Source organism: Raphanus sativus, chromosome 6 (assembly GCF_000801105.2).
Source record: "Raphanus sativus cultivar WK10039 chromosome 6, ASM80110v3, whole genome shotgun sequence".
Taxonomy (NCBI): domain Eukaryota; kingdom Viridiplantae; phylum Streptophyta; class Magnoliopsida; order Brassicales; family Brassicaceae; genus Raphanus; species Raphanus sativus.
In genome coordinates this window covers 1,461,539-1,488,175 of record NC_079516.1, presented here as the reverse complement: position 1 = coordinate 1,488,175, position 26,637 = coordinate 1,461,539, and the positions used below count along the sequence as shown (strand labels likewise).

General features: G+C 32.6%; 4 protein-coding genes across 6 annotated transcripts; all 4 read left to right on the top strand.

The window, feature by feature from the left end:
• Window positions 1-9,873: 9,873 nt before the first annotated feature.
• On the top strand, window positions 9,874-12,449 carry LOC108806409 (probable ADP-ribosylation factor GTPase-activating protein AGD11). Of its 2 annotated transcripts, none has more exons than XM_018578517.2 (10): window positions 9,874-10,166; window positions 10,277-10,422; window positions 10,503-10,586; window positions 10,670-10,754; window positions 10,840-10,915; window positions 11,001-11,164; window positions 11,240-11,444; window positions 11,527-11,643; window positions 11,735-11,830; window positions 12,029-12,449. In XM_018578517.2, exons 2-10 carry the CDS (start codon window positions 10,380-10,382, stop codon window positions 12,308-12,310), a joined length of 1,152 nt encoding a protein of 383 aa, XP_018434019.1. In that variant the 5' UTR covers window positions 9,874-10,166; window positions 10,277-10,379; the 3' UTR covers window positions 12,311-12,449. The 2 variants fall into 2 exon arrangements, with proteins under 2 accessions (XP_018434019.1, XP_018434018.1); XM_018578516.2 differs by having other exon boundaries at window positions 10,243-10,422.
• A 741-nt stretch (window positions 12,450-13,190) lies between these two features.
• On the top strand, window positions 13,191-15,505 carry LOC108806369 (rhomboid-like protein 19). Of its 2 annotated transcripts, none has more exons than XM_018578462.2 (8): window positions 13,191-13,349; window positions 13,452-13,579; window positions 13,746-13,806; window positions 13,892-14,058; window positions 14,191-14,296; window positions 14,424-14,626; window positions 14,732-14,869; window positions 15,127-15,505. In XM_018578462.2, exons 1-8 carry the CDS (start codon window positions 13,338-13,340, stop codon window positions 15,227-15,229), a joined length of 918 nt encoding a protein of 305 aa, XP_018433964.1. In that variant the 5' UTR covers window positions 13,191-13,337; the 3' UTR covers window positions 15,230-15,505. The 2 variants fall into 2 exon arrangements, with proteins under 2 accessions (XP_018433964.1, XP_056845907.1); XM_056989927.1 differs by having other exon boundaries at window positions 13,208-13,349; window positions 13,485-13,579.
• Window positions 15,506-15,645: 140 nt separating this feature from the next.
• Window positions 15,646-19,079, top strand: LOC108811183 (phosphatidylinositol 4-phosphate 5-kinase 6). Its single transcript, XM_018583221.2, has 8 exons — window positions 15,646-17,238; window positions 17,320-17,487; window positions 17,582-17,747; window positions 17,827-17,943; window positions 18,032-18,225; window positions 18,326-18,459; window positions 18,539-18,593; window positions 18,698-19,079. The coding sequence occupies exons 1-8, from the start codon at window positions 16,220-16,222 to the stop codon at window positions 18,984-18,986; spliced, it is 2,142 nt and encodes a 713-aa protein (XP_018438723.2). The 5' UTR covers window positions 15,646-16,219; the 3' UTR covers window positions 18,987-19,079.
• Window positions 19,080-23,103: 4,024 nt separating this feature from the next.
• On the top strand, window positions 23,104-24,671 carry LOC108806308 (UPF0725 protein EMB2204). The gene is made up of 5 exons (XM_056990063.1): window positions 23,104-23,241; window positions 23,338-23,460; window positions 23,537-23,738; window positions 23,917-24,005; window positions 24,077-24,671. The coding sequence occupies exons 1-5, from the start codon at window positions 23,146-23,148 to the stop codon at window positions 24,524-24,526; spliced, it is 960 nt and encodes a 319-aa protein (XP_056846043.1). The 5' UTR covers window positions 23,104-23,145; the 3' UTR covers window positions 24,527-24,671.
• Window positions 24,672-26,637: the final 1,966 nt, after the last annotated feature.

Sequence of the window (26,637 nt, the reverse complement as noted above, 5' to 3'; positions counted from 1 at the left end):
ATTCTAAATTTACCACATTTAATGATAATAAAAATCCAATATGGTATGGTAGGAAAATTATTGTGCCATCACTATCTTTTAATATTCGAACCAAACCAATTTTTATATTAAGTTTAAGTTTTTAGCATACATTATTCAAATTTATTTGTTATATATATTTTTACTTTTATATTTTAAGAATTTTAATTTTTTTAAACAATTTAAATGAGTTATCCGAACCAAACCATGAACCGAAATTATAAATATCCGAATGAGACTAAAACCTTTCACCCCGAAAATCTAAAACCCAAAGAGACATAAATCAAACCCTAATGGATATCTGAACGCTCATGTCTACTACAAGATATAAAAACTGAATCACCTTATTTATTTTCGAAAAATTATTTTCCATTGACTTTCTCATCCGTCTACAGTAATTATGAAAACTAAATGTCAAAATCCAATATGAAAATTATTGAACACATAACCCATTTATAATAAATTAGCAGTTAGATCAAATATATATTATATTACATTTCATTTTCTTACAAATTTTAATCTTTATTTTTATATGTCCCAAATTGGTTAAAAGTCTAACAATTATTATTTTTACAAATTTTATAACTAATGTATCATGTTTAATAGCATAGTAACCATATTGTCTATTTTCATACTTATCATTCAAAAAATTTGTTTGCTATATATCTTACACATATATATTACATCTAATCATAGATGTTAGATTTTTTTAGGTGATCGCCAATGTCGGTGATACATTTTACGTTAAACGCAAAAATATAAAATTATTAATTTAATATGATTACATTTACAAATATAACATTTAGTACACACACAAATTAAAATTTAAAATTAAATACCGAGTGAAATTATTTTTTAACAAATTTATATTAATAGAAATTCCAAATATTTGGAATTCGAAAGCATTATGACCCACACCTATACTATTTTAATTAGGATAATTGAATTTATAAAAGAATATTTATTAAAATTTTAATTTTAATTTTTGTTGTAACTGCAAAAAATAGTTTTCGATTTAAATTTATGATCAAATATTACAAATATATCATTTAATACAAACAAAAAAACTAAACACAAAAATAAATACCCGTGCGGTCGCACGGGTCAAGATCTAGTATGCTTTATTTTGCATATAATATCTTTGTAACATGATCTTTCCATTAACAAGAGTATAGTAGGCAAAAAGCATCAAAATCCAAGAGATGATAAATTCATATAGCGGCAGAAACACACGAGACAGTTCATCCCAAAATACTAATTAAAATAAAAAGAAACAAATCTTTCACAATGAGACATTGCAAGGCACAAACTTGACGCTTATTTTCCACTCATTATATAACCGCCAGCAACCATGGTTGTTTGGCCTAAGTACCTTAGCTTCATAAGTCCAGCCTCCAGGCTCCAGGGACCCGCAGAAAATTAAAGTAACAAATTGATCATCTATCGAGATTGTTTTCACACTATAAAGAGCATTCCTAGGTGTCGTAGACATCTAACTTAAAGATGCCAAGACTCCAGACTTTTCTATCTCTCGAGAGATGAGATAAAGGTGGGGGTTGATTCGTGAGCCTTGCATTTTTATAGGGGCTCTCTTATAACTTTATGAAAGTTATTTTGGAATGTTCAGGACTGAGCTTAGTAGAATGTCTCCCTTCTTCTCAGTTCTGAAGTTTTCTGTGTTAGCTCTGTTATTTTCTGAGATAAAAGAGGACGATGTTGACATTTTTTTTGCTCTTTTGGCTTGACCTCTCCACTATACTCTCGGCCAGCCTCTCTTTATCACTCTGTTTTTGTTCACTCACTCATTCTCTCTGTTTCTTTGCTTGTGTATCATCATCACGCAAGCATATACACTCTCTTGACTCTCATGTTTTTGTTCTTCTAAGAGAAGAGAGTATTCTTTGTATGTCTACATTTTATCTTTTCCAAATCTTTTCTTATTAGACTTGGATACTTTTCTTACAGCAACACACATACATGTTATAATAGACTTCTCTACTTACTACACTTGCACAACTTGGACTCTAGACTTAGACTTAAACAACTCTCACAACTTTCACTAACTCTTCTTAGCTAGGCTTTTATTCAATACTTCACTCTTCCTTAGATAGTTTAGCCAACTATTCGATCAAAAAAAGTTTAGCCAACTAATTCTTTTCGTTCTCAACTTGATTCTTTCTTGTAATTAGTTGGCTTTGCTTCTTCTTCTTCTTCTTCTTCTTCTTCTTTTACTCTTGCTTGCGCTCCAAACTTCTTCTTCTACGTGACCACGTGACTCTTGGTCACTTCTTCATTCTTCTTTTCTTGTGTTCCTTGCTTCCACTTCTTCTTCTCTCTTGATTTCACCTTCTCTTTGTGTGTTTAATCAAAGATTCAATTCCAAGTTTCCAACACATGATGGGTCAACTGAATGCTGCTAGGAAGATACAATGGCTTGTCTAGATCTTTATAATTATAAGAAACACCCTTTTTAACGACATCTATTTTTTTTTTCAGAAAAGTTCAAATTTTTTTGGTCAAACCGTGCTGAAGTGCCATGGAGTGATGGAGATGATGTAAATATTGATTACAATTTGTTCTACATGATAGCGACACGTTTTTCTTACGATACAGTATTGCGGAAAAGCAATCCCATAACTGATTTTAGTTTTATCAGATTTGCTTAATAGATACGTGAGTCCACGACTCCACTAAATTCAAATGATTTGAATATATATATATATATATATATATATACGTAATAGTTTTAAAATATTTTAAAACATTTGATGAGGATTTTAATATATTATGTAATTCTTATATTTTTTATTTTAAAAAATACAAATAAATTTCATAGAACCAATTCTTCTACATATTTTTGTCTTTATATATAAAAAAGCCAAATAAAATTTGACTAATGAAAATAAACAAAAACTAACCATTTACATATTATATTAATAAAAATCAAGAAGACGATAAAAAAACTTAAAAGATTTGGAAGAAAAACTTTGACTAATAAAAAACTGACTAAGAAAAAACAATACAAATTTAATCATTTTATATCACTATGTAAGAATGTAAAGATAAGACTGTAGTTGAATACAAAGTTAAATAGAAAAAACATTCATAAATTATTTATGAATTAATTTGTGAGGAAAATAATCTTATCGTCCATCTATTGCAACATGGATCATGACAAAGGTTTTTTTGTGCACCATGATGATAATATAGTTATACAAATTATAATGAAAATTATATTTTCAAAATTATCATACTATAGTGATCAATAATATCAACATAAGTATTTCTGTACATATATGATAGATAAATGATCTATTTAAATCCTAGCCAAAAATCATAGAATGATTACAAGTGTTTAATTCAAAAACAATTTTTTTCAAAAAAAATTGGAGAAATATACAATTGAATAACATTATAATTTAATGAAATTTTCAATTTCTTCATATTCAATCAAATGTTTAGATCTAATATCCTCATATCTCTTACCAATTTGTTATAATTATAAACATAATTTAACACATAAATTCGACCTAATAAAATTTTAATAAAATGATAAACTGATTCAGTTAAAAATATAAGATCTCGAATCAATCAACAAAAGATTTCATTTTAGTGTTCAGGACTTGCTAAAGTATAAATCCTTGTTCATGTCTAACAAAGAAACATAAGTTCTCATATTTTTCTTGTTCCGAAGCAGTTAGATACGCACTAATATGATCATGTATATAATTCTAAAACAGATAATTACTAAAGATATGGAAAATATCATCAACTAGATACAGTTAGAAAAAATTATGTTATTATTCATCTTAGCATCTAAATCAAATGATATACTATATAAGTAAATATTAGGTACAACAGCTGTAATTTATCTTTCTATCATCCGGAGAAAAGTCTAAAACACAAGAAAAAAGTAGAGTTTATAGGGAAAGTTTGGAAGAAAAAAATGAATGTTAAAAATACAATGTAAAAGAATAAAAATAAACAATATAAATTGTATAAGCAGAATAAAATTAAATTAAAATATAAACAAATTAAACTTGGAACCAACTATAATATAGATCCACCAATATAAGGTCTTAAAATGAATGAACTTTAAAAGCTAATGCACAAGATCAGTACATGTGGCTAAGAGAAAAAAACCAGATGTTTTAATTAGAATTTACATATGACTGCAAAGTATGACTCCAACCAATTATTTACAAGCCAATTATTTATCCCCAACATTAGCTTATAATATCATCATCACATCCATTCACGACTTCAAATTCCTCCAGTTCCAAAAATCTTAGAAATTGCAAAGCTTTGGAAATTGTACATGAATAAATACAATGCCAAATATCTTTTCTGTCTTACAAGAAGTTTATGTGGTGTTAAACTCTATATAGATCATAATAAAACACAATATAAACTAGTTTAATAATCACAATGAGTCTTGTATGTCAATGTAAGAAATAATAAATATGATTCATATTTATTTAAAAACATATATAAATTTTTTATTTATGTTTCTAATAGTTTTCTTTTTATATTTTACATATTTATAAAACTAAAACATGTTATCAGTATGATAAAAAAATCATATTTGGAAAATTGAAAATGTTTTTTTTGTAAATCAAACATATCTGAATCAAGTGTGAAGTCTCCTTAATCTATATATAACTAGTTACGTACCAGTAACATATGTATATGACTTTTTAAGCAAAAATAAAACATATATATGACTAGTTACATATCATTCACTATGGATAGATATATGAAATTTAGATATGATCTTATTCGTTAGTTTAACGTAAATCCCACACCAGGACGAATAATATAATAAGTTGGCGCTTCCACTACGTCACTTATTAAAACTCAAGCATGAGTGGACGAATTAGAATTCGCCGGTAAGAGACAACATAGCCATTACTAAATGTTAACACTGCCTCTATATTAATTCGAGGATAAAATTTTAACAGAAACTAGATTCTGACCCGCCCTTCAGAGGGCGGGTATATTTTTGTTGAAAATATTAATTTTATGTCATGAATATTTTTATACTTGATAAATTATATTTTGTTAAGAATTTTATGAAATTTATCTAAAATTATTGTATGAATAATTTTTGTTATTTTAAATATGACCAAAATTTTGAAGACTCCAAATAATTCTGATTCGTATTTTATGATTTTTGTTTATTAACCTGCTGTTAAACTTGTGAATTATTTCACATTGATTTTATTTTTAGTATTTTAATTTAAAGAAAAAGTTTAATATTTTTAAACTATTTTTTTGTCATTGACCCGTTATATATTGATAAAATCTGTTTTTGTGTATTTTAAAAAGTTCATATGATTTTTTATTTTAAATGAAATTATTTTTTTTAATATTTGAGAACATTCGGGTCTTCAGAATCTAGATTCTGACCCGCCCTTTCAAAAGGACATGTATATTTTTGTTTAACTTTTTCTAGATATTTAATTATAATACTTGTGTTTTTTTCTTAATCATATTTTTTTTGTAGTCATATATGTGTATAAATCTTAATCAAAACCTATTTGATTTACTGTAGAAATAATAGTAATTTAAAGTTGGCCGGCATATACTCGTTTCTTTATAATTATAAATCTATTTTTTGTAATCATATTTATCTATTCAGATTAGGCCTAGGCATCCGGTCCTCGGATCAGGTCTTATTAGGTCCGCATCTTTCGGTTCCTGAAAATTTAGATCCATATAGATATCTATAGTTTTTCAGGTCTGCTCGGCCAGGATCTTGTCGAACTCTTTTCGGTTCAAGTATATAATTCTAATATACATAAAACACTCGTAATTTCAGTTTTATTTCGGATTCGGCTTGATTTGGGTATATAGGACTCGAAAAAAACCTGACATATCCAAACTAAATTTAAAAACTCAAAAAGTACCTGCAAATCCTAAAAATACCTGGAGAAAATATATCTGAAACTTACACAAAATCAGATCCGAAAACTCGAAAGGTATCTAAAATTTTACCCGAACACCCAAATTATATTTTTTGAAATCTAAAATTTACCCGAAACCTGAAATTATACCTAAAAACCTGAATCCGAAATTTAAAAAAAATATCTGAAATATCTAAAATACACACAATCATCCAAATTTACCTAATATATAATAATTTTTGAGTATTTCGAATACCTGATTGGGTCTCTTGTAGGACGTAGATCCAAACCGAGACTTGTGGGTCCCCATAAAAAAAGATCCAATAAATATTTTAGCATAAACTCGAATCTGAACCTGTATTTTCGGATCCGTTCTAGTTTGGTTTTTCGGGTCCGGTAAAATGTTAGACCTATATTAGATCTTGATCTGTACTTGAAGTGCATATATAGTGTTGTTTTGTATTTTTCTGTAAATATGTCTAAAATTAATTATTACTATTTTATTATTAACTTTCTAATCATAAATTTATGAATACAAATTAAAGATTTATTTTAAATTTTAAATATACTAATTTTTTAGTTTATTAAAAATATTGCAATACAAACTATAAATAATATACATATAAATATATATATATATATATACATACAGTTATGCTAAAGTATAACACATACCATAAAACCATAATTTTATATAAGAATTTGTATAGCATATTAATATATTTGTGCGTGTGTTTGATTTTTTTAAACATTAAAAAACAGAAGTTGTTTTCGTGATAATCTTAAAACGTGTAGTGGTGTAGTGGCAGTTACAATCTAATATGTCTTTGCAGATATCTGTATGTTAAATATTGGCAGTTAATTATTAGGAAGACATGATTATAAATAAATGGACTAAACAATTATCAATTGGTCATGTTGGAAAATTAATAGTATTGATTTGAGTTACTAACTTAACTAGTAAAAAATATTTGTATCCACAAAATGATTCGAAGTTGATCCGAAAATCAGGGTTATGGATCTGAATAGACCTCACCTATATTTTCGAACATGCCATAAAGTGCTATATCCGAAAAACCAACATCACATCAGATCCGCACCAAAAACCAAATAAGTATAAAAACATATAAATATATATATTAATCATAAGTATACTTATAATAATATTAATATTGAAATTAAAATTACAAAATCAAATAAAATGTTGATGCTATCCCGCACTTTTTCTCATATTTATTTAATTTTAGTTTGTGTTTGATTAATTATGATAACATTAATGTTTTTAGTTATTTGATTAATATTAATTATCATAATATTAAGTAACGATTTTGATCAACTATTGATTTATATATGCAGTTATTAAGTGACGGTTTCATGATATCCCAATTATTATGTAACTGAATGGCGGTTACATCCATTATATATATTTTGATCTAGTTAATATAATTTTTTAAATATGTATCATTAATTAAAATAATAGTTGGACACAACTTTTATCAATTGGTCATGCTGAAGAATTAATAGAATAGATATCAACTAATGCATAAGCTCGTAATACTATATAGTGTATAAAGAGATCGATGTGTTTATTTCATCCCATGAACAGAGCCGGTCCTATAATTTAGAAAGTTATAAGTAAAAGAATAAAAGTGGCCACTTTTTCAAAAATAAATAGAAGAAATGTGGTCTAAAGGACTTTCAAAACCTTTTTGCTACCCCTGCCAAGACCATCTACTGGAACATTTACAAGAACGCTTTTTTTGGTAGGATGGATCATTTACAAGTACGCTAGAGCAATATTTTGAAATTTATGGCCCAAGGGCTGGTTCTGCTTGGTTTGCTTGGCCCAAGGGCTGGTTTCTGCTCATGGAGGGAACATGTACCATGCAATTTAGGTACACACTTTTTTTTTTTTTTTTTAGGTTTTGATTGGTTTTAAAGGTCAATCTTATAACACCAACCGAAAGGCTTATGCTCCCATAGTTTTTGATCACATCAAAAACTGAAACAGAGTTTGACAAGATGATAAAGAAATTACCCAGGTAATCTCTAGGACAGCCAGAACTAAGGATAAACAAAGCTAGAAGCGATGTTACATTAAAGTAACATGTTCCTAAGTGAATGTGTTAATAATCAATCAACTTTCACTGTTTTAAACTTCTTTTGTTGTACTTGTCCTCGCCGCTTTTAAAGTTTTTTACTTCCTTGGCCAAAGAACTTTTGCCGTTAGAGCATCAGTAACGCCGGCCCTTAGGCCCGGCCCTTCTAATTAAATGGGTCGAAGTTAAATGAAAAATAGGGGGGGACGACGCGAAAGTGCCTTATCTAAGGGCTTTTATTCATCGTCCTCTACGCGACGTGGCAGCACGGGAGAGGAAGATGAAACCGAAGACTCGTCGAGTCGTTGTGTTCTCGAAAACTCAATCGGCGTCTTCTTCTCTCTTCTCCAAACATCCCCAGAAGCGACGAAGTCTTCGGTTCTCGATCTCGTTCGGTTGCGATAGAAGGTGACTCCATCTCGATATTGATCTCGTCCTTTCCATCTCGCTCTCGTCCTCCTGATCTCGAGCTCAACTCCATCTCGGCGAGGCTCTTCCATTTCGTTCTCGTCTCGGTGTTCTCGAACGAAATCGAGTGCTCCATCTCGACTTCGTTCTCGTCTCGATCGAGTGCTCCATCTCCAGTTCAAAATCCAAAGCTCAAGGTATGTGTTTCACGTCCTTTGATTTGCTTTGTATGGTATTAAAATCTGATAGGATTTGTGCTAAGACAGTAATGATTCTTTGCTTGATAGGGTTGTGTTATAGTTTGATCATATTTTGATATTGGTCTTCTAGTAATTCGATTTGATTTGTGGCTTGATAGGGTTGTGTTATAGTGTTATAGTTTGTTCATATTTTGATTTGATTATATGATTCTTTGTTTGATATGCTCGTATTGATATTGCCGACTATAGATTATGTAATTCTTTGTTTGATATAGCCGACTATAGACTATAGATTATATGATTCTTTATTTGATATGCTTGTATAGTTTGATATGGTCGTAGACTATAGATTTTTGTAATTTGTATCTCCATTAAAAATTAATGTTTCATGTTTTTTTTAATCTCTACTCTTTTTTTTTAATTACTTTAAAAAAATAACTTAAGGGACATTTGCAAGTCCCTCCAATAATCTTAATTTTTAATATGACCCTTAACCTATGTCCCTTAACCTAACTATAATACTAAAATACTCTAAGGGCCTCCAAATTAGTCCTAGGGATATTGATGCTCTTAGGGACAAGGCCAACAGTCACCGACCTCATACAGAACCAGTCTAAACCGTAGGCCTGCAACTCCGGTTCATTCGGTTTAGTTGAATTGAATTACTGTTATAAGCTCGAAACTAGTCGAATTGATTGGGCTTTATCGCAAATCCGGATGTTAAAATGTTTTCCTTTGGAATCATATGGGGTTTGCAACTGTTGTTATGAAGCAAATCAACCGAACAACTGCTATTTTTGACCAGAAAAGGTAGCAAATAAGTGCGTGTACAGTAAGTTAGGTCTAAATTAACACAATTAAATGTAACGCGGAGAAAAGAAAATTAAAGGTGAATTTGGTGAATTTGTAACTAATCTTCTTCATGAAGATTATGTACAAGTACAAGTTTAATAATGAAATATGACGTTAGGAAAAAAAAAAAGGTGAATTTGGTATCGATGATTTTATTAGCGCATGCAATAATCAGAAAGTTTAATTTTGTGTGTTTATCATTGAAATTGTGGTTCTAAAAAAAGACATTTGTGACGTTTTTTTGCCAAAACTAAACAAGATGTAGTAAATAAATATCGTAATAATAATAAAAATATATCGTAATAATATGACGTGTCAATTACAAAAATTAACAATTTTTTTTTAAAAAAAATCTCATTGGTGTATCTTCTCTCATCTCATCTCTGGCCGACAAATAAAACACACCTAATCATAGGCTTCTCCATCTCCTTTGTTTGGAGGATGATGTAATTTCTCAGACATCTTTTCTCCAAATCCTTTCGAAACTTCGTTTTTGTTTTCTTTGTTTAGGTTTTCTTCCCCTCGTGTTATTATACAAACATAATTTGTTCTCCTCGGTAGTCTACAAGATTAAAAAAAAATCATAATTCAACTGATCTATAAAGCTGTTAGGTTCTTCCAAGAAATTGAGTATTGAAGGAGGTCTTGATGAGTTTGGATTTCATAGTTGCCCCTTGTTTACGGTATCCTCGATGAATCATTCACAAACTTTTCATTGGTGAATTCGAGTTAATATTATTTGTTGTTTGTTTGATTCAGATTCTTGTTGTTTGACAATGCAATGGCTCTTCAGGGAATGTCGTGATTTTGAGAAAAAAAATCTTTCGGACAAAACCTGTTTGAATGTCCCGACTTTTTGTCTGAACATCTTGTCATTGTCTCGGCTCTAGTTCCAAATGTCTCTCGGCCAAGAACATGACAATCCTGTTGAAGTTTCTGGTAACCAGCACAAACCTATTAATTTTTACAAGGCTTTACCTATGATAAAATGGTTTCAAATGTTGGCTTTGTGTGTTTAGGGTCGCATGCTTGCTTATATGACCTGTTATGTTTAGAGACACCAAACGAGACTTTTCAAAATGATCTAGAGACACCTTCTTCTGGTAATAACACCTAAACTTTTCAGATGATTATTATGCTTAGCGTTAATTGGAGACAAATCTCATGTCCTGTTTGACATTTTCAGATCCTCGAGATCGGTTAGAGAAGTTGCTGAAACAACCTGGGAATAAATATTGTGCTGACTGTGGATCTCCTGAACCAAAATGGGTGTAAGTTGATCCATTTTACGTGTGTAGCATTTGTACATTTTTTCTATTAATGGGTTGATGATTCATGTCCTCTGATGTTGTTTAGATCGTTAAGTCTCGGTGTGTTTATCTGCATCAAGTGTTCTGGTGTACACAGAAGCCTTGGAGTTCATATAACAAAGGTACTTTCTTTCTCATCTCTCTGTTTTCTTTTTTGTTTAGAGCCTTTTGACCTATTTTTTTTTTTGTACTGGTCGTTAATCACAGGTTTTATCAGTTAAGCTAGATGATTGGACAGATGAACAAGTTGATATGATGGCAGAGTACGGTGGAAACACTGTAGTGAACCAGAGATTCGAGGCTTGCAACATTGACCATTTAAAGAAACCAAAACCTGATTCCAACAATGATGAACGCAATGATTTCATCAGGTGACGAGATTAAACATTTTGTCATAATCTTATGCATGTATAGTTTATCTCACTGTTTATGTCTTGAATCTCCAGGAAGAAGTATGAGCTGCAGCAGTTTATGGATCCAAAAGATTGTGCTTTGTGCCCTTACCAGCAGCCTAGCAAGACAAATGATTCGACACCGTCTTTGTGTTCTGCTAACCACCGTTCTACGAAAAATCGTATTGGTAATGCATTTAGGAATAGCTGGGGAAGAAGAGAATCTGATCACAAAGGCCACAAGAAGAGCAATTCTCTGGTAAACAACCATTATACATACATACATGCACTTTGGGTAACAACTGTTGCTAATGTTAGTTATTGTGGGTGTGTGTTTATAGGCAGGTATGATTGAGTTTGTCGGATTGATTAAGGTTAATGTGGTTAAAGGAACAAACCTGGCGGTTCGAGATGTAATGACCAGTGATCCTTATGTCATCCTTACTCTTGGCCAACAAGTAAGCTCTCTGCAAAATCTCTTTCCCCTTATGTGATTTAGAACTAAACTACTCATGTAAACAAAGTCTGATCTGTTTTATGTCGTTGAAGTCGGTGAAGACACGGGTGATAAAGAACAACTTGAACCCTGTGTGGAATGAGACGCTGATGCTTTCTATACCCGAGCAGATGCCTCCTCTTAAAGTGGTAAGTGCATATGTTTTTTTGTTAACCTGTAGATTGAATAATGATAACAGGTACTGAAAACAGAGTTCAAAGCAGAGAGCTCTGTTATTAACTAACTTAAAGGTCTAAACTATTAACTGATCGCTGTTAAACCGCTAGCAAACTAGGTTGAACACTACATAGGCGAACTATACCAAACTCTTAACATGTATTTTTCAGTTGGTATACGACAAGGATACATTCTCGACAGATGATTTCATGGGAGAGGCAGAGATAGACATACAACCATTGGTGAGTGCAGCAAAAGCTTATGAGACATCGAGCATAAAAGAACCAATGCAGCTGGGGAGCTGGTTGGCTAGTAAAGAGAACACATTGGTGAGTGATGGCATAATCTCACAGGAAGAAGGGAAAGTGAAACAAGACATTTCACTCAGGCTTCAAAAGGTGGAGAGAGGTGTTCTTGAGATACAACTTGAATGCCTTCCTCTTACTCAATGATAACACTTTGCTTTTTCCCTCTTTATTTTCTTTTTATGCTAATTTCTTCTTGATCCACCTCGAAACCTTTGTAAAAAACCATTATATTGTATGTTGATACAGTCATTAAGAATCAATTGCATGAACCATGCAACCATTATATTGTTTGTTTGGTCTCTGAAGCTACGAACAGTAACTGATACCCAATCAATGTTTTTAGTCACTAATAACATAAAATATAGATATGAATCTATGTTTCTTAAAATGGATCATATATAGGTTTGTCTTAACAGATTCTTAATCAGAACCATAATGGAATTAATCTCGATATTACTCTAGCCTTGTGAGCAGTGGCAAATATATATGTAGATTTTACTAGGTGCACAAAGCTTATAAAATGGACGAATGAGTGTAATTCTAATTTAAAAAAAAAGAATTAATTTACCATATAAAATAATCAAAACCTGAAATTAGTGGTGCACAAAGCTTATAAAATGGATGAATGAGTGTAATTATCTACCTAGCTACGCCCTTGCTTGTGAGGATAATCTTACAAATTGCAAATTTGTAAAGAGGAGCAGAGCTGATCCGACGGTTCACACCATTCTCTGATGATGCTACTATTTAGAACTTTCTGTGCTGTATGCAGTATGCACAACACTCTTTCACTGTTCAAGGTGTTTAGTCTTCATTTCATGAAGTAAAACAAAACATATAAAATTTGGAAGACAATAATTATAATAATAATCCAAGCACAAGATTAATAATATAAAAAAGTGGTAATACAACAAGTTATTAGGCTAAGTAACTGGGATAATATGTGATGTTATACAAAAATTAACGTGTTTTCGCTTGGTTTTGTTATTAAACGCATATGATATATATGGGTCAAGTAACACGTTTAGTGTTTCAAGTTGTTATATAAACTAAGATAGATATTTATAATTGCGGAAGAAAAGGGGAGGAGAAAATAAATAACCTCCCGGGGTGAGCTGCGTCGACGAGATCTACCGTCAGGATCTGAGATTTGTTACACTCTCCGGCGACAATGAGTTCTCCGGTACGTAAATATCTATAGTCAGATCTAGGAGAATTGATCGATAGAGGTCTTATCTGATCTACGAATCGACTCTTTTGTTTTTACATTGTTGGATTCAATCAGGGAATAACGAGTATGTTCACTAATTTCACAAAGCTCTGCAAAGGACTGGCTCTTGTGCTTGTGGTCGGACACCTCTTGGTTCAGTTCGTTCCCGCCACCGTCCCTTACCTCGCTCTCATTCCCGCGAGGTACCTCCTTCCTTGTTACTGAACGGAATCTTCTTCCTTGGTTAGGAGAGTAAATTAGGGTTCCTATTATGTTAAAATCCGCCAATTTGATTACACGCTTTGAAAATCGCCTGATTGGATTGTGTAATCAGAATTGCTGAGTTGTTACACTCTCTTCCTTGTGTAGGACTATTCCTTTTGGCTGGAATCTGATTACAAGCGGCTACTTTGAACTCTCTGTATATGGGGTATGGTGTTCCTCCTATCCAAATCCACATTTTTTAGAATCTGTAATTGTTTGGGATACATGAGTGAGTGAGTGACTGTTTTCAGGTTGTCATCAGCACTGTTTCTCTCCTCTTTATGGGAAAGTTCCTTGAGCCTGTCTGGGGTTCTAAGGAGTTTCTTAAGTTCATCTTCGTCGTGAACTTCCTTACCTACCTCTGTGTTTTTGTCACAGCCATTGCTTTATACTACATTACCAGGCTCGAAATCTACCTGTGAGTACTCTCTCTACCACCCTTTTACATATTGAGTTTAATGCCTTTTGTTTCTATCCTCTCATTCAAATATGAAGGGATGTCTTCCTTGTTTGTAGTTATCTAACATGTTGTCTGTTTACTCCTGGCTAGATATATGCCCTTTGCAGGATTTCATGGTGTCTTGGCAGGTCTTCTTGTCGGGATTAAGCAGATAATACCTGACCAGGAGGTATTGCTCGTAAAGATCAAAGCAAAGGTAATAATATTCCCTCTCTTTTTTTTTTTTTTTTTGCTTTCTAGTAAGAACAGCTTTGACGTTTTCTTACTGTAACTACGGAGAGAAGTGCTCACTTTCTATTCTTGCTTCTGGTTTCTCTATGCAGTGGTTTCCCTCTATTACACTAGTTCTGTCAATAGCCTCAAGCTTCTTCACACTCAATTCAGCAGCGTATCTCCCCACTTTGATATTTGGTACATATATGGGCTGGTTATACCTCAGATACTTACAGAGGAGGCCAGAAACTAAGCTCAGAGGTGATCCGAGTGATGACTTTGCCTTCTCTACTTTCTTTCCTGAACTTCTCAGGTGAATGAATGAAATTCTCTTCTTTTTGCAACTTTGCTTTCGAGTTTTGCCCTCAAAGTAAAATACTTTGCTCACTCGCTATTTGTTTTTCCGTATGAAACGCAGACCGATAATTGACCCTATAGCCTCAATCTTTCATCGGATGCTTTGTGGACGATCAAATCCCACCAGCGAGGACCATGGTTATTCTACCAGCGGCGCTCCTCTACCGGGTTCTGACTCTGCTGAAGCTTCTAGGAGGAGGTAAAATTCACTTTTTTTTTTACGTTTTTATCTTTTTCCTGTTCTGTATTTTTTGTTGGCTAGACATAATCTTGGATTTTTGTTGATTCAAACCGAGGTAATGAATGATCCTTAGTCATTTAGTTCTAAGAATAGATAGTACTGTTTTGTCATCACTTGTATCAAAATGTAATGACTTTGCTTAGTTTGTATGGAACCAGATCCTAAAAAGAAAACTCATCTTCGTTTGACGTTTCAAAAAATCTTTGTTGTTGCAGAGAAAGAGGAGCCAGGGCTCTAGAGGAGAGACTTGCAACGGAAAGGGTGGTTCCTCCAAGGAACAAAGAGGAGTCGCAGAGTGATGCTTTGGATAGCGTTTAAGTGGAGACTGCAAACTAGCAATGTGTGTGGGGGTTCTTACTTGGTTCAGGTGGGCAGTGTTTTTTTTTTCTAAATGAAAATTGGCTTTATATCAATCAGCTTCTCCGTAAATTACTGCTCTGAAGATAGTGCTTCCCTTGGACAGACAAACAAGTTTACCTGGACTATAGAGTATATAAAGTTATACCTTCACCTCTCCAAACTTGTCCAAACTTGTCAAAGTCAAAACGCTTTTATGTCTGATTTGATTTTTGTATTTTTTGGACGACTCTCTAATCTCTCAGTGTCATCAAACCTAAGCATATATCTATGTACTTACAAATGAAATGATTAAATTAAAAAAATCCCTGCATATATCTATGTACTTACAAATTAAATGATTAAATTAAAAAAGGTATTACCATGAAAGAACAGATTCATGAGGTCAAACATTTGAATAATACCGGATGTATTTGGTGGGAAGCTCCTCATTATAGATAAAAATAAATAAATAAAAATAGAAAATAGGAAATGACGTCAGCATCGACAAGGGAACCACGTCGCATTGTTGTGAGGCCCCTCCAGATGTCTGGTTAGGTAGTCGCTTTAGGAATCAAACGCGGAGCTCCAATAACAACAATATGGCCATTACCAAACTCCTCTTCAACCTCTCTATCGAATCACCACCATCATTGATTCAACACACAACATACATTCCTCTTCTTCCTTTTTCGTTATCCTCGTCTCTTTCTAACTTTCTGTTTTCAACACCAATAAAAAAAACTTCTCATTTCTCTCTCTACCTTCTCGTCCTTATTCTGAAGAAGACCAAGATCCTCCCATTATTTTGAGACAATCCCTGCAAATGCGGCTTACCGATCTAGCTATGAAGGAACGAACGAGAACAACATTGATACGAAGACGAAGACATATCTGAAACGAAACACAAAAGAACAAAACAGAACAGCGAAAAAATTTCGAAAGAAGACAGAAAAAACAGAAAAGGGAGAAATGTCGGTAGCACACGCGGACGACGCCGATGATTACAGCCGACCGACGGGAGAAACATACCACGCGGAGAAAGCGTTACCGAGCGGAGACTTCTACACAGGCCAATGGAGAGACAACCTCCCTCACGGACACGGCAAATACCTCTGGACCGACGGCTGCATGTACGTGGGAGAATGGCACCGCGGCAAAACCATGGGGAAAGGCCGTTTCAGCTGGCCAAGCGGCGCGACCTACGAAGGAGACTTCAAGAACGGTTACATGGACGGGAAAGGCACTTACATCGACTCCTCGGGAGATCTCTACAGAGGCTCGTGGGTGATGAACCTTAGGCACGGGCAAGGCACGAAGAGCTACGTCAACGGGGACTGCTACGACGGCGAGTGGAGGAGGGGTTCGCAGGACGGTCACGGGAGGTACCAGTGGAAGAACGAGAATCATTACATCGGTCAGTGGAAGAACGGGATGATGAACGGTAACGGGACGATGATATGGAGCAACGGGAACCGTTACGACGGGTCTTGGGAAGACTCTGCTCCTAAAGGGAACGGGACGTTCCGTTGGTCGGATGGGAGTTTTTATGTCGGAGTTTGGAGTAAAGATCCTAAAGAACAGAACGGGACTTATTACCCGTCGACGCCTACGGGGAACTTTGACTGGCAGCCGCAGCAAGTGTTCTACGTTGATTTGAGTGAGTGTGTGGTTTGTACTTGCCAGAGAATCCCGGTTTTGCCGTCTCAGAAGATGCCGGTTTGGTACGGTTCTTCTTCTGAGCAGAGCAGTAGTGGGAACAGGACTAAAAGCAGTGAGAGGCCGAGGAGGAGGTCGGTTGATGGAAGAGTTAGTAATGCTGAAATGGAGCTGAGGAATAATGGTTCTGGTTATCTTCAGGTAGATGATACGGAGAGTAACAGATCACCGTTAGGGCCGTTGAGAATACAGCCTGCTAAGAAACAAGGACAGACTATCTCTAAAGGACATAAGAATTATGATCTCATGCTTAACTTGCAGCTTGGGATTAGGTAAGGCGGCTTGTGACTGAAACTGCTTTGTGTGTGTTCTTTGATGTTTGATATAAATTTTTTTTTTTTCTGTTTTTTAAGACATTCTGTTGGAAGACCAGCGCCGGCAACATCTCTTGATTTGAAGGCTTCTGCGTTTGATCCAAAGGAAAAACTTTGGACCAAGTTTCCATCTGAGGGATCTAAGTACACTCCTCCACACCAGTCTGTTGAGTTCAAATGGAAGGACTATTGTCCTGTGGTTTTCAGGTGAGAAACTCTCTTCTTCTTTTTGGGTTGCCTTTTGATCTCTTCTCTATGTGTGTATTTTGGTATTAAGAAAACATATGAAAATGTTGTGTAGGACTCTGCGGAAACTGTTTAGTGTGGATGCAGCAGATTATATGTTATCAATTTGTGGAAATGATGCTCTTAGGGAGCTATCATCTCCAGGGAAAAGTGGAAGTTTTTTCTACTTGACCAATGATGACCGTTACATGATCAAGACAATGAAGAAGGCAGAAACAAAAGTAAGTATCAGGATACAACATTTTTAAAAAAAAAATCTGTATCAACATTCACTCATTTGTATTTTCCCTTTTGAAACAGGTTCTTATAAGGATGCTTCCAGCTTACTACAACCATGTAAGGGCATGTGAAAACACTCTAGTTACCAAGTTCTTCGGTCTCCACTGCGTGAAACTGACTGGCACTGCACAGAAAAAGGTCAACAATTCATGTCTATTGCAGTGAATTGTTATTAGCATTTTTTCAGTTTTTCAAGTAGTGATGGAAGAGTACTTGTGCCTTGCAGGTTCGGTTTGTCATCATGGGGAATCTATTCTGTACTGGCCACTCCATCCATAGGCGGTTTGATCTCAAAGGATCATCTCATGGCCGTCTTACCACAAAGCCAGAGTCTGAAATCGATCCAAACACAACGCTTAAAGATCTTGATCTAAATTTCTTATTCCGATTGCAAAAGAACTGGTTCCAAGAATTCTGCAGGTGATTTATTCATTACCTATAATAACTATTTGCTATAATATGTCCCTTCCACATCTTTCATAAGTAACCAAATTTATAGCAATTTTCTTTCTGTTGACAGGCAAGTGGACAAAGACTGTGAATTTCTTGAACAAGAGAGGATCATGGATTATAGTCTCTTGGTTGGTCTTCACTTTCGAGAATCTTCGTGCAATAACTCTGCCACTCCTACTTCCGGTGCTAGAACACCGACCGGTAAAAATCTTGTCCTTAACTTTTCAAGTATTCATCTTAAAGCTTGCTTGATCGAGGCCACTTCATCTTGTTTGAACAGGAGACAGTCGTCCCTCCCGAGGAGAAATGGACCGGTTTCTTCTTGATGCCAGCAAGTAAAAAACCAAAAACTCAATGGTTATATAACCATAATGGATGTGAAAACTGCAAATGAGGTTTTATAATACGATGTTTGGTTCTTGAATATGTTTTTTTTCAGGTTAGCATCGATGCAACTAGGTATAAACATGCCTGCAAGAGTTGAAAGAACAGTGAGGAGAAGTGACGCTGAGAATCAGCTTGTTGGGGAACCAACAGGGGAGTTTTATGACGTAATTATCTACTTTGGTGTTATAGACATTCTACAAGACTATGATATAAGCAAGAAGCTTGAACATGCATACAAATCAATGCAGTATGATCCAACGTCGATCTCGGCAGTTGATCCAAAGCAATACTCTCGACGTTTCAGGGATTTCATCTTCAGGATCTTCGTTGAAGACACTTGAGAGAATTAAGACCAATCCATTCTAATTAACTTGCACACACCCAAGGACCAATGAACTTGAGGTTTTATTTTTGTTAGAAATTCTATTTTCTATTTTTCTATATAGAAATATTTGTAAATTTTATTATTCGTTATTTAACCAAGTATTGTTTCTTCTTTGTATTGCGTTTCTTTAAAGTTTAAACGTGAAAGAAAGGATGTGTATAGATGTTGACTTGTATCATACTGTGTATTAACCGAGAAGTCACTTAAATAACTTTTGCATATGTATCACTCACAGCTAAAATTTTAAATAATTGTTATAATTTGATTGGTTGATAATTTTTATTAATTATTTATTTTATTCGGATCTAAAAATAAAAGAAAATTCTGGAACTTATTATTAATACAAGTTACCATATAACACATGTAATATTGCAAATAATGGTTTATGCTAATTAATTGTAGAATTATGGAAATAATATATAATATGTCATCAATTTGTTTATTTTATCAACTTTAATTTATAGTTATAGAAAATAATAATATAATTTTTATAAAAATAAATATAATGGTTGTGTACTTTTATACAAAGAATTATATTTCTATGTAATGCATTATTATTAGAAATTATGTTTTTAAATTCTGCACATAGTTTATAAATCATTTATATATATTTTGAAATTATTTAAGATCATTTCTCATTCTAGCTTACAAAGTCATTTTATTAGAGTTCACATATCATTTATATGACTTTTATTTAATCATTATAATGTTATAAAATCATTTATAAATTATTCTAAATCTATTTATTATTGTATAAATGTGTAGTTATGATAATTATATATGTATTGTTAAAACTATTTTTATTGTAAATTAATTTATTGTACTTTACTTCGAAATGGTTTTCTAAATTTATTGGTTTACTAATATTTAGTTTAGTAAAATTTCATATACTGAAACGAAGACTACAAAGATTCTAAACTATTTGACCATCATCTTATGTCAGTCCTCGATGAAACTATATACTAAAACCAGATTTTCATATTTTTGAAATTTTTCAAAATTCGTGGGTTAACCCCTTCAAAATATTGAGTTTTCGATAAAAGCTATATATACTGAAATTTATACTCTTCACTTTAGTTTAAAAATTTCAAACCACATTATATATTTTAATTAATGTATTATAAACTATATTTCATGGTATATAGGAATCATTCTAATTTTTTAATATTTCGTTTACTAAAGTTTCATATACTGCATAGATCAATGGAATGCCATTATAAAATCTTCATTATCATTTGATTTTTTTTTTCAAAAGTAATAAGTTTTCGGTAAATGCTCTAATACTGAAGTTTATACTCTTCGCTTTTTAAAAAAAAAATTCAAACCACATTCTACATTTGAATTAATGTATTTTAAACTATATTTCATGGTATATAGGAATCATTCTATTTTTTTAATATTTAGTTTAGTAACTTTCATATACTGTATAGATCAATGGAGTTAGTTTTATAAAATCTTCATTATCTAGAGAAACAGAGACAACAGAGGTTCTAAACTCTTTGACCATCATCTTATGTCAGTACTCGATGAAACTATACACTAAAACCAGATTTTCAAATTTTTGAAATTTTTTCAAAATCTGTGGGTTAACCTCTTCAAAAATAATGAGTTTTCGGTAAATGCTCTATATATTGAAGTTTATACTCTTCACTTTTGTTTCAAAAATTTCGTACCACATTCTACATTTGAATTAATGTATTCTAAAGTCTTTTTTCATAGAATATATGAATCATTCTAATTTTTAATATTTCGTTTAATAAAATTTCATATGCTAGATTAATGGAATTAACGTTATAAAAACTTCATTATCGAGAGAAACGGAGACAACAGAGGTTCTAAACTCTTTGACCATCATCATATGTCAGTCCTCGATGAAACTATACACTAAAGCCAGATTTTCATATTTTTGAATTTTTTTCAAAATCCGTGGATAAACCCATTCTAAAACAATGAGTTTCGGTTAATGTTCTATATACTGAAGTTTATACTCTTCACTTTTGTTTTAAAATTTTCAAACCACATTCTAAATTTGAATTAATGTATTCTAAACAATCTTTCATTGTATATAGAAATCATTCTAATTTTTTAATATTTAGTTTAGTAAAATTTCATATACTGCCTAGATTAATGCAATTAGCATTATAAAATCTTCATTATCTAGAGAAACGGAGACTACAATGGTTCTAAACTCTTTGACCATCATCTTATATCAGTCCTTGATGAAACTATACAATAAACCCAGATTTCATATTTTTAAATTTTTTTCAAAATTCGTGGGTTTACCCCTTCAAAATATTGAGTTTTCGGTAAATACTCTATATACTGAAGTTTATACTCTTCACTTTAGAAAAAAAAATTCAAACCACATTATACATTTGAATTAATGTATTTAAACTATTTTTATGGTATATAGGAATCATTTTTTTTTTTAAATATTTAGTGTAGTAAAATTTTATATATTGCCAAGATCAATGGAATTAACATTATAAAATCTTCATTATCTAGTGAAACAGAGACTACAAAGATTCTAAACTCTTTGACCATCATATTATGTTAGTCCTAGATGAAATATACAATAAAACAGATTTTCATATTTTTGAAATTTTTTAAAAATTCGTGGGTTAACCCTTCAAAAATATTGAATTTTTCGGTAAATGCTCTATATACTGAAGTTTATATTCTTCACTTTTGTTTTAAAAATTTCAAACCACATTCTACATTTTAATTAATGTATTTTAAACTATATTTCATGGTATATAGGAACATACTAATTTTTTAATATTTAGTTTAGTAAAATTTCATATACTGCCTAGATCAATGGAATTAACATCATAAAATCTTCATTATCTAGAGAAATAGAGACTACAAAGGTTCTAAACTCTTTTAACATCCTTTTATGTCAGTCATCGATGAAACTATACACTAAAACCAGATTTTCATATTTTTGAATTTTTTTCAAAATCTGTGGGTTAACCTCTTCAAAAATATTGAGTTTTTGGTAAATGCTCTAATACTGAAGTTTATACTCTTTACTTTAGTTTTAAATTTTCAAACCACATTCTACATTTAAATTAAGGTATTCTAAACTATCTTTCATGGTATATAGGAATCATTCTAGTTTTTTAATATTTAGTTTAGTAAAATTTCATATACTACATAGATCAATGAAATTAGCATTATAAAATCTTCATTATCTAGAGAAACGGAGACTACAATAGTTCTAAACTCTTTGACCATCATCTTATGTCAGTCATCGATGAAACTATACACTAAAACCAGATTTTCATATTTTTAAATTTTTTTCATAATCTGTGGGTTAACCCCTTCCAAAATAATGAGTTTTCGTTAAATGCTCTATATATTGAAGTTTATACTTTTCATTTTTGTTTTAAAAATTTCAAACCACATTTTACATTTGAATCAATGTATTCTAAACTATCTTTCATGGTATATAGGAATTATTCTAATTTTTTGATATTTAGTTTAGTAAAATTTCATATACTGCCTAGATCAATGGAATTAACATTATAAAATATTTATTATCTAGAGAAACAGAGACTACAAAGATTCTAAACTCTTTGACCATCATCTTATGTAAGTCATCGATGAAACTATACAATAAAACTAGATTTTCATATTTTTGAAATTTTTTCAAAATCCGTGGATTAACCCCTTCAAAGATATTAATTTTTCGGTAAAGGCTCTATACACTAAAGTGTATACTATTCACTTTTGTTTAAAATTTTCAAACCACATTCGACATTTGAATTAATGTATTCTAAAATATCTTTCATAGTATATAGGAATCATACTATTTTTTAATATTCAGTATGGTAAAATTTCATAAACTGCTTAGACTAATGGAATTGCCATTATATTATGACTTTAAATTAATACATTAGATGAAAAATTTAGTACTAAAACTATATTAGAAGAAACCTACATTAGATATAAATTAATAATTTTATACCAAAAGGTGTCACGTTTAATTTTATTCTATTTTTAGAAAGTAATAGTAAACGAGATATATTGGGTTGTAAATACCCCACCGAAGCTTATAAACGAGTCACCCGGATGGATCAATGAAAAAATTTGCGTGATCGACCAAAATCATCATGTCTTCACCTGGACAAGCACGAGCGATGATCCTAAAATCGGACGGAGGATTTGCACGGATGAAGGCCACTAGGAAACTAGTGGCGGAACACGGTGTAACTCTTTCATATCTTTACTTTTTATCTTTAAATGAACCGAATTGAATCCGGATTTTGTTCGCTGATTATCTGCATCTGCTAATGGGATCTTAGGTATTCGGTCTGAAAGGCTCTGTGTATGGATACGATAAAACCAAATGTACTAAAGATCATCCTTGTCCTCGCTTAGTCACCTTGTATGCTAAGATGGGCCTTCATCGTTACAATTTGCTCAAGGTTTTTTTTTTTTTTACTTTTTTCGTTCTTTCTCTATGTTGTGGTATGTTAGATTCAATATTTTTTTTTTCTTCAGGGTACAAAGTTTCAGCTCAAATGCGTAGAGGAGTACATTGTCACAACGGGTTCTCGTGCTCCCTCTTATTACATGACTTTGGTTGCAATTGACGACACAGCTGGTGGTGGTGGATCTTCTTCGCTTCAAACGTTTCAGATTCAAGTATCTCAAAAAAGCTGGGGCCAGTTTATTCTGACTTGCGATATTGCAAGAATTCGAGGTAAAAACATGGTTGCATTATTCGTATTTCTCCAACTTAATTGTGTTATTAGTATTTGGTTGATCTCTGGTTTAATGCACTATATAAGGGACACTCTGTACTCATTTCCACCTCTGTTGAATAACAGAAAGTCGGTTACATGTTTACACTAACAATTACTGATTTAATCATTGTATAGGGGAATCAAGGGATGAGAACGAATCGATGATCCTTAATATTGACTTGCCTGAGTGGCCAGCAGAGAATCCTTTTGAAAAATATTGCCCGGTAAGATTTACAGACCAAAAAATTTGGTATGATCAGTAAACTAGTCATATATGTTTTGCTTTTGATTTTAGGTGGAATCAGAGCTGCATGACAATGATGACTGGATTCGTCTTTATTTGGAACTTGCTGTTGCCATAAAAGAACCTAGGGGTGTTGGTGTCTTTAACTTGGAGATTGTGAAAGTGGCTACAGATGTGGATGAAGGGATCAATGCCAAAAATGCTAGTTTCTACATAAGGTACAATGACTTGTCCAAGGCTGAGGATTCTGATTGCATCGCTATAGTTAGAAGAAGCTTCGATGAGGATACCGGATGCTTCATCCTTGCGGGTCAGAGACATCTAAGTTCAGAACTTATACCAAAGAAGCGTAAGATTGTTGGTGATGTGTCTGCGGAGAATAAAAGGATTAATACCGGACTTGGAAATCAAATCTCTTCACCACCTCTAGCTACCCGTGAGGATGATGAAGCGGCAAATCAGAAGATTGTTAACTCTGACTCAGTAGTTTCAATGGAGTAAGACATTGAGGTGTGTACATGGTTCCCAGGGGATTGCAGAATCTCCAACTCTTACTAAGAAAACGTGAAGGACACAGAGAAATTCTTCAAGTTGTTACGAAAATGTTCTTTCATTAGTCAATTAAATAACCACTTATAAATTATAACCATGTTTTGCATTGAGCTAATTGGTTTTGGAGAAAGCATAATCGTCCAAATTCGTAAATATTATACTAAATAGCTTGTAATTCACGCCAGTCATATGGTATGCAGTAGTAGAAACCATGATAGTATAAATCAGAGCCCTTCAAAAATATTACGACAGAGCTTTTGTACATAGATGAAACCTATTACGAGTGTCATTGCAGCAGAAAAGACAAAGAACACATGTCAGTGGAATAACCACAGTTGTAGTTTAAATATTTCCAAACCAGATCAATTATCAAAGTTGGTAGTTATCATCGTATCATTTGAATTACACCTACGAACTAAACAAGAAGCATAAAAGAAAACAAATCAACACATACTTCCCTCAGAATCAGAATCGAGCTATCGATTTTTTTCATGTAGAATATGTCATTCCTTGCAGTTGCGTCAAACATATTTGCCTGAAAGCAAATGCACCTGCCTAGTCATAGCCATTCTTGCAGCATTTGTTAAGTTAGAGGTGATTCCAACCTAAAATTAATTGGTGATAATAGGAGTGATCTATCTATCTTATATATTATTTAGAATCTCTTCAAACTACCTTTGTGGAATAGTTTGTGTTTAATATGCCCATTTGAGATTATGGCTGTTTGAGCGTCAATCTCAGAATATTCAGGCAAAAGGATCGATTGGCCAACTTTGGTCAGATTAATGTGGATTGGGTTGAACTGCGTGGATCGGGTTATGATTCCATGTTAAGCTAGATGGACTTCGAACCTAAAACAAATTAGTGATAATAGGAGTGATCCATTTAACGTATATATTACCTATAATCCCTTTCAACTACCGATGTGGAACACTTTGTCTAATAGCACTAAAAACCATAGAGAATTAAGCAACAATTCATAACAGCTTTACATGAGTACGATTCAAAGAAGTTGAGAAACGTACACAAATTTCTTTACTTCGGTTTGATCATTAAAACTGATATGTAAGAGCAATCAGCTTATCAAAACAATCAACATTTGGGGACTCATTTTATTTTAATGTTGGTAGAATATAACTCCCTTAAAAGATAGGTTGGCTTGTTTTTCCAGCTACATTTCTTTTTTCATTTTTGTAGCACCATTGTTACCATAGTTTGAAGACTCACAGCTATATATCAACCATTAGTAGCAGTAACTCCGTTACTCAGCTTGCAAATAGCCACTTTTACCCCTCAGATCACTCTGAAATCAACAATCATCATGGCATGTTCATTGTCATATGCAGCGCCTGGTTTCGGACCATAATATATTTCCATTTCTTCATTGCTTTTCACTTTATAATACTCACTTCATCCATCAAACAACAGTAATGCTGCACCAACATAGTACCCCATTTTCAAACGCTTCAAAGCTGACTCTGGAGTATCATAGTAAAAGACGTCATTTATCTTTTACAATTCTTCATCTCCACGGAATGGCTTTGACACTTTGTAGTTGAATCTCTTGTCTTCAGCCTTTTCTCTCAGCACACCATGTATGGTTGCATACATCAGACCCCAAAGCAAGCCATTAGGAAAGCAACAATGCTTGTTCTCTTCTATAAATTGTTCTCTTCTATAAATTGTTCTTATTTCCACAAACTTCTCTTTTATGTGATGATAAAATTTCGACGGATCTCGTTAAATATTTAATTCTTAAAGGAATTCTATATATGTGCATCTTCAATTGAAAAAAATTCTTAAAAAGATCATTTTCTGTAAGTTCTCGTTATTATTTTCTGTTTTTTCTTCTGTTCTTTTCTTGTGCACTTGATCTTCGAGACAAAGATCACTGATTATTTTATTGGATTTGTGCTTTCTCTTTATTTTAAATCTGATTTAATTGTGTAGTAATCTTTATATCAGTGACAAATCACTGATTTTTTGAATCATAATCCAGGTGTACTTGTTCTTTTACTTACATTTAGCTTGCATCATGACTGGACAGTTATCAGTAACAA

Excerpts from the sequence above, each read along its gene's own strand:
- LOC108806409 (XM_018578517.2), top strand. The coding sequence starts at position 10,380 with ATGTCTCTCGGCCAAGAACATGACAATCCTGTTGAAGTTTCTG. Across the intron at positions 10,916-11,000 it reads TTGGAGTTCATATAACAAAG|GTTTTATCAGTTAAGCTAGA; the intron begins GTACTTTCTTTC and ends CGTTAATCACAG. Across the intron at positions 11,445-11,526 it reads ACAAGAAGAGCAATTCTCTG|GCAGGTATGATTGAGTTTGT; the intron begins GTAAACAACCAT and ends GTGTGTTTATAG.
- LOC108806369 (XM_018578462.2), top strand. Across the intron at positions 14,059-14,190 it reads ACCAGGCTCGAAATCTACCT|ATATATGCCCTTTGCAGGAT; the intron begins GTGAGTACTCTC and ends ACTCCTGGCTAG. Across the intron at positions 14,870-15,126 it reads GCTGAAGCTTCTAGGAGGAG|AGAAAGAGGAGCCAGGGCTC; the intron begins GTAAAATTCACT and ends TTGTTGTTGCAG.
- LOC108811183 (XM_018583221.2), top strand. The coding sequence starts at position 16,220 with ATGTCGGTAGCACACGCGGACGACGCCGATGATTACAGCCGACCGACG. Across the intron at positions 17,944-18,031 it reads CTGGCACTGCACAGAAAAAG|GTTCGGTTTGTCATCATGGG; the intron begins GTCAACAATTCA and ends TGTGCCTTGCAG. Across the intron at positions 18,460-18,538 it reads CGGTGCTAGAACACCGACCG|GAGACAGTCGTCCCTCCCGA; the intron begins GTAAAAATCTTG and ends TTGTTTGAACAG.
- LOC108806308 (XM_056990063.1), top strand. The coding sequence starts at position 23,146 with ATGTCTTCACCTGGACAAGCACGAGCGATGATCCTAAAATCGGACGGA. Across the intron at positions 23,461-23,536 it reads ATCGTTACAATTTGCTCAAG|GGTACAAAGTTTCAGCTCAA; the intron begins GTTTTTTTTTTT and ends TTTTTTCTTCAG. Across the intron at positions 23,739-23,916 it reads CGATATTGCAAGAATTCGAG|GGGAATCAAGGGATGAGAAC; the intron begins GTAAAAACATGG and ends ATCATTGTATAG.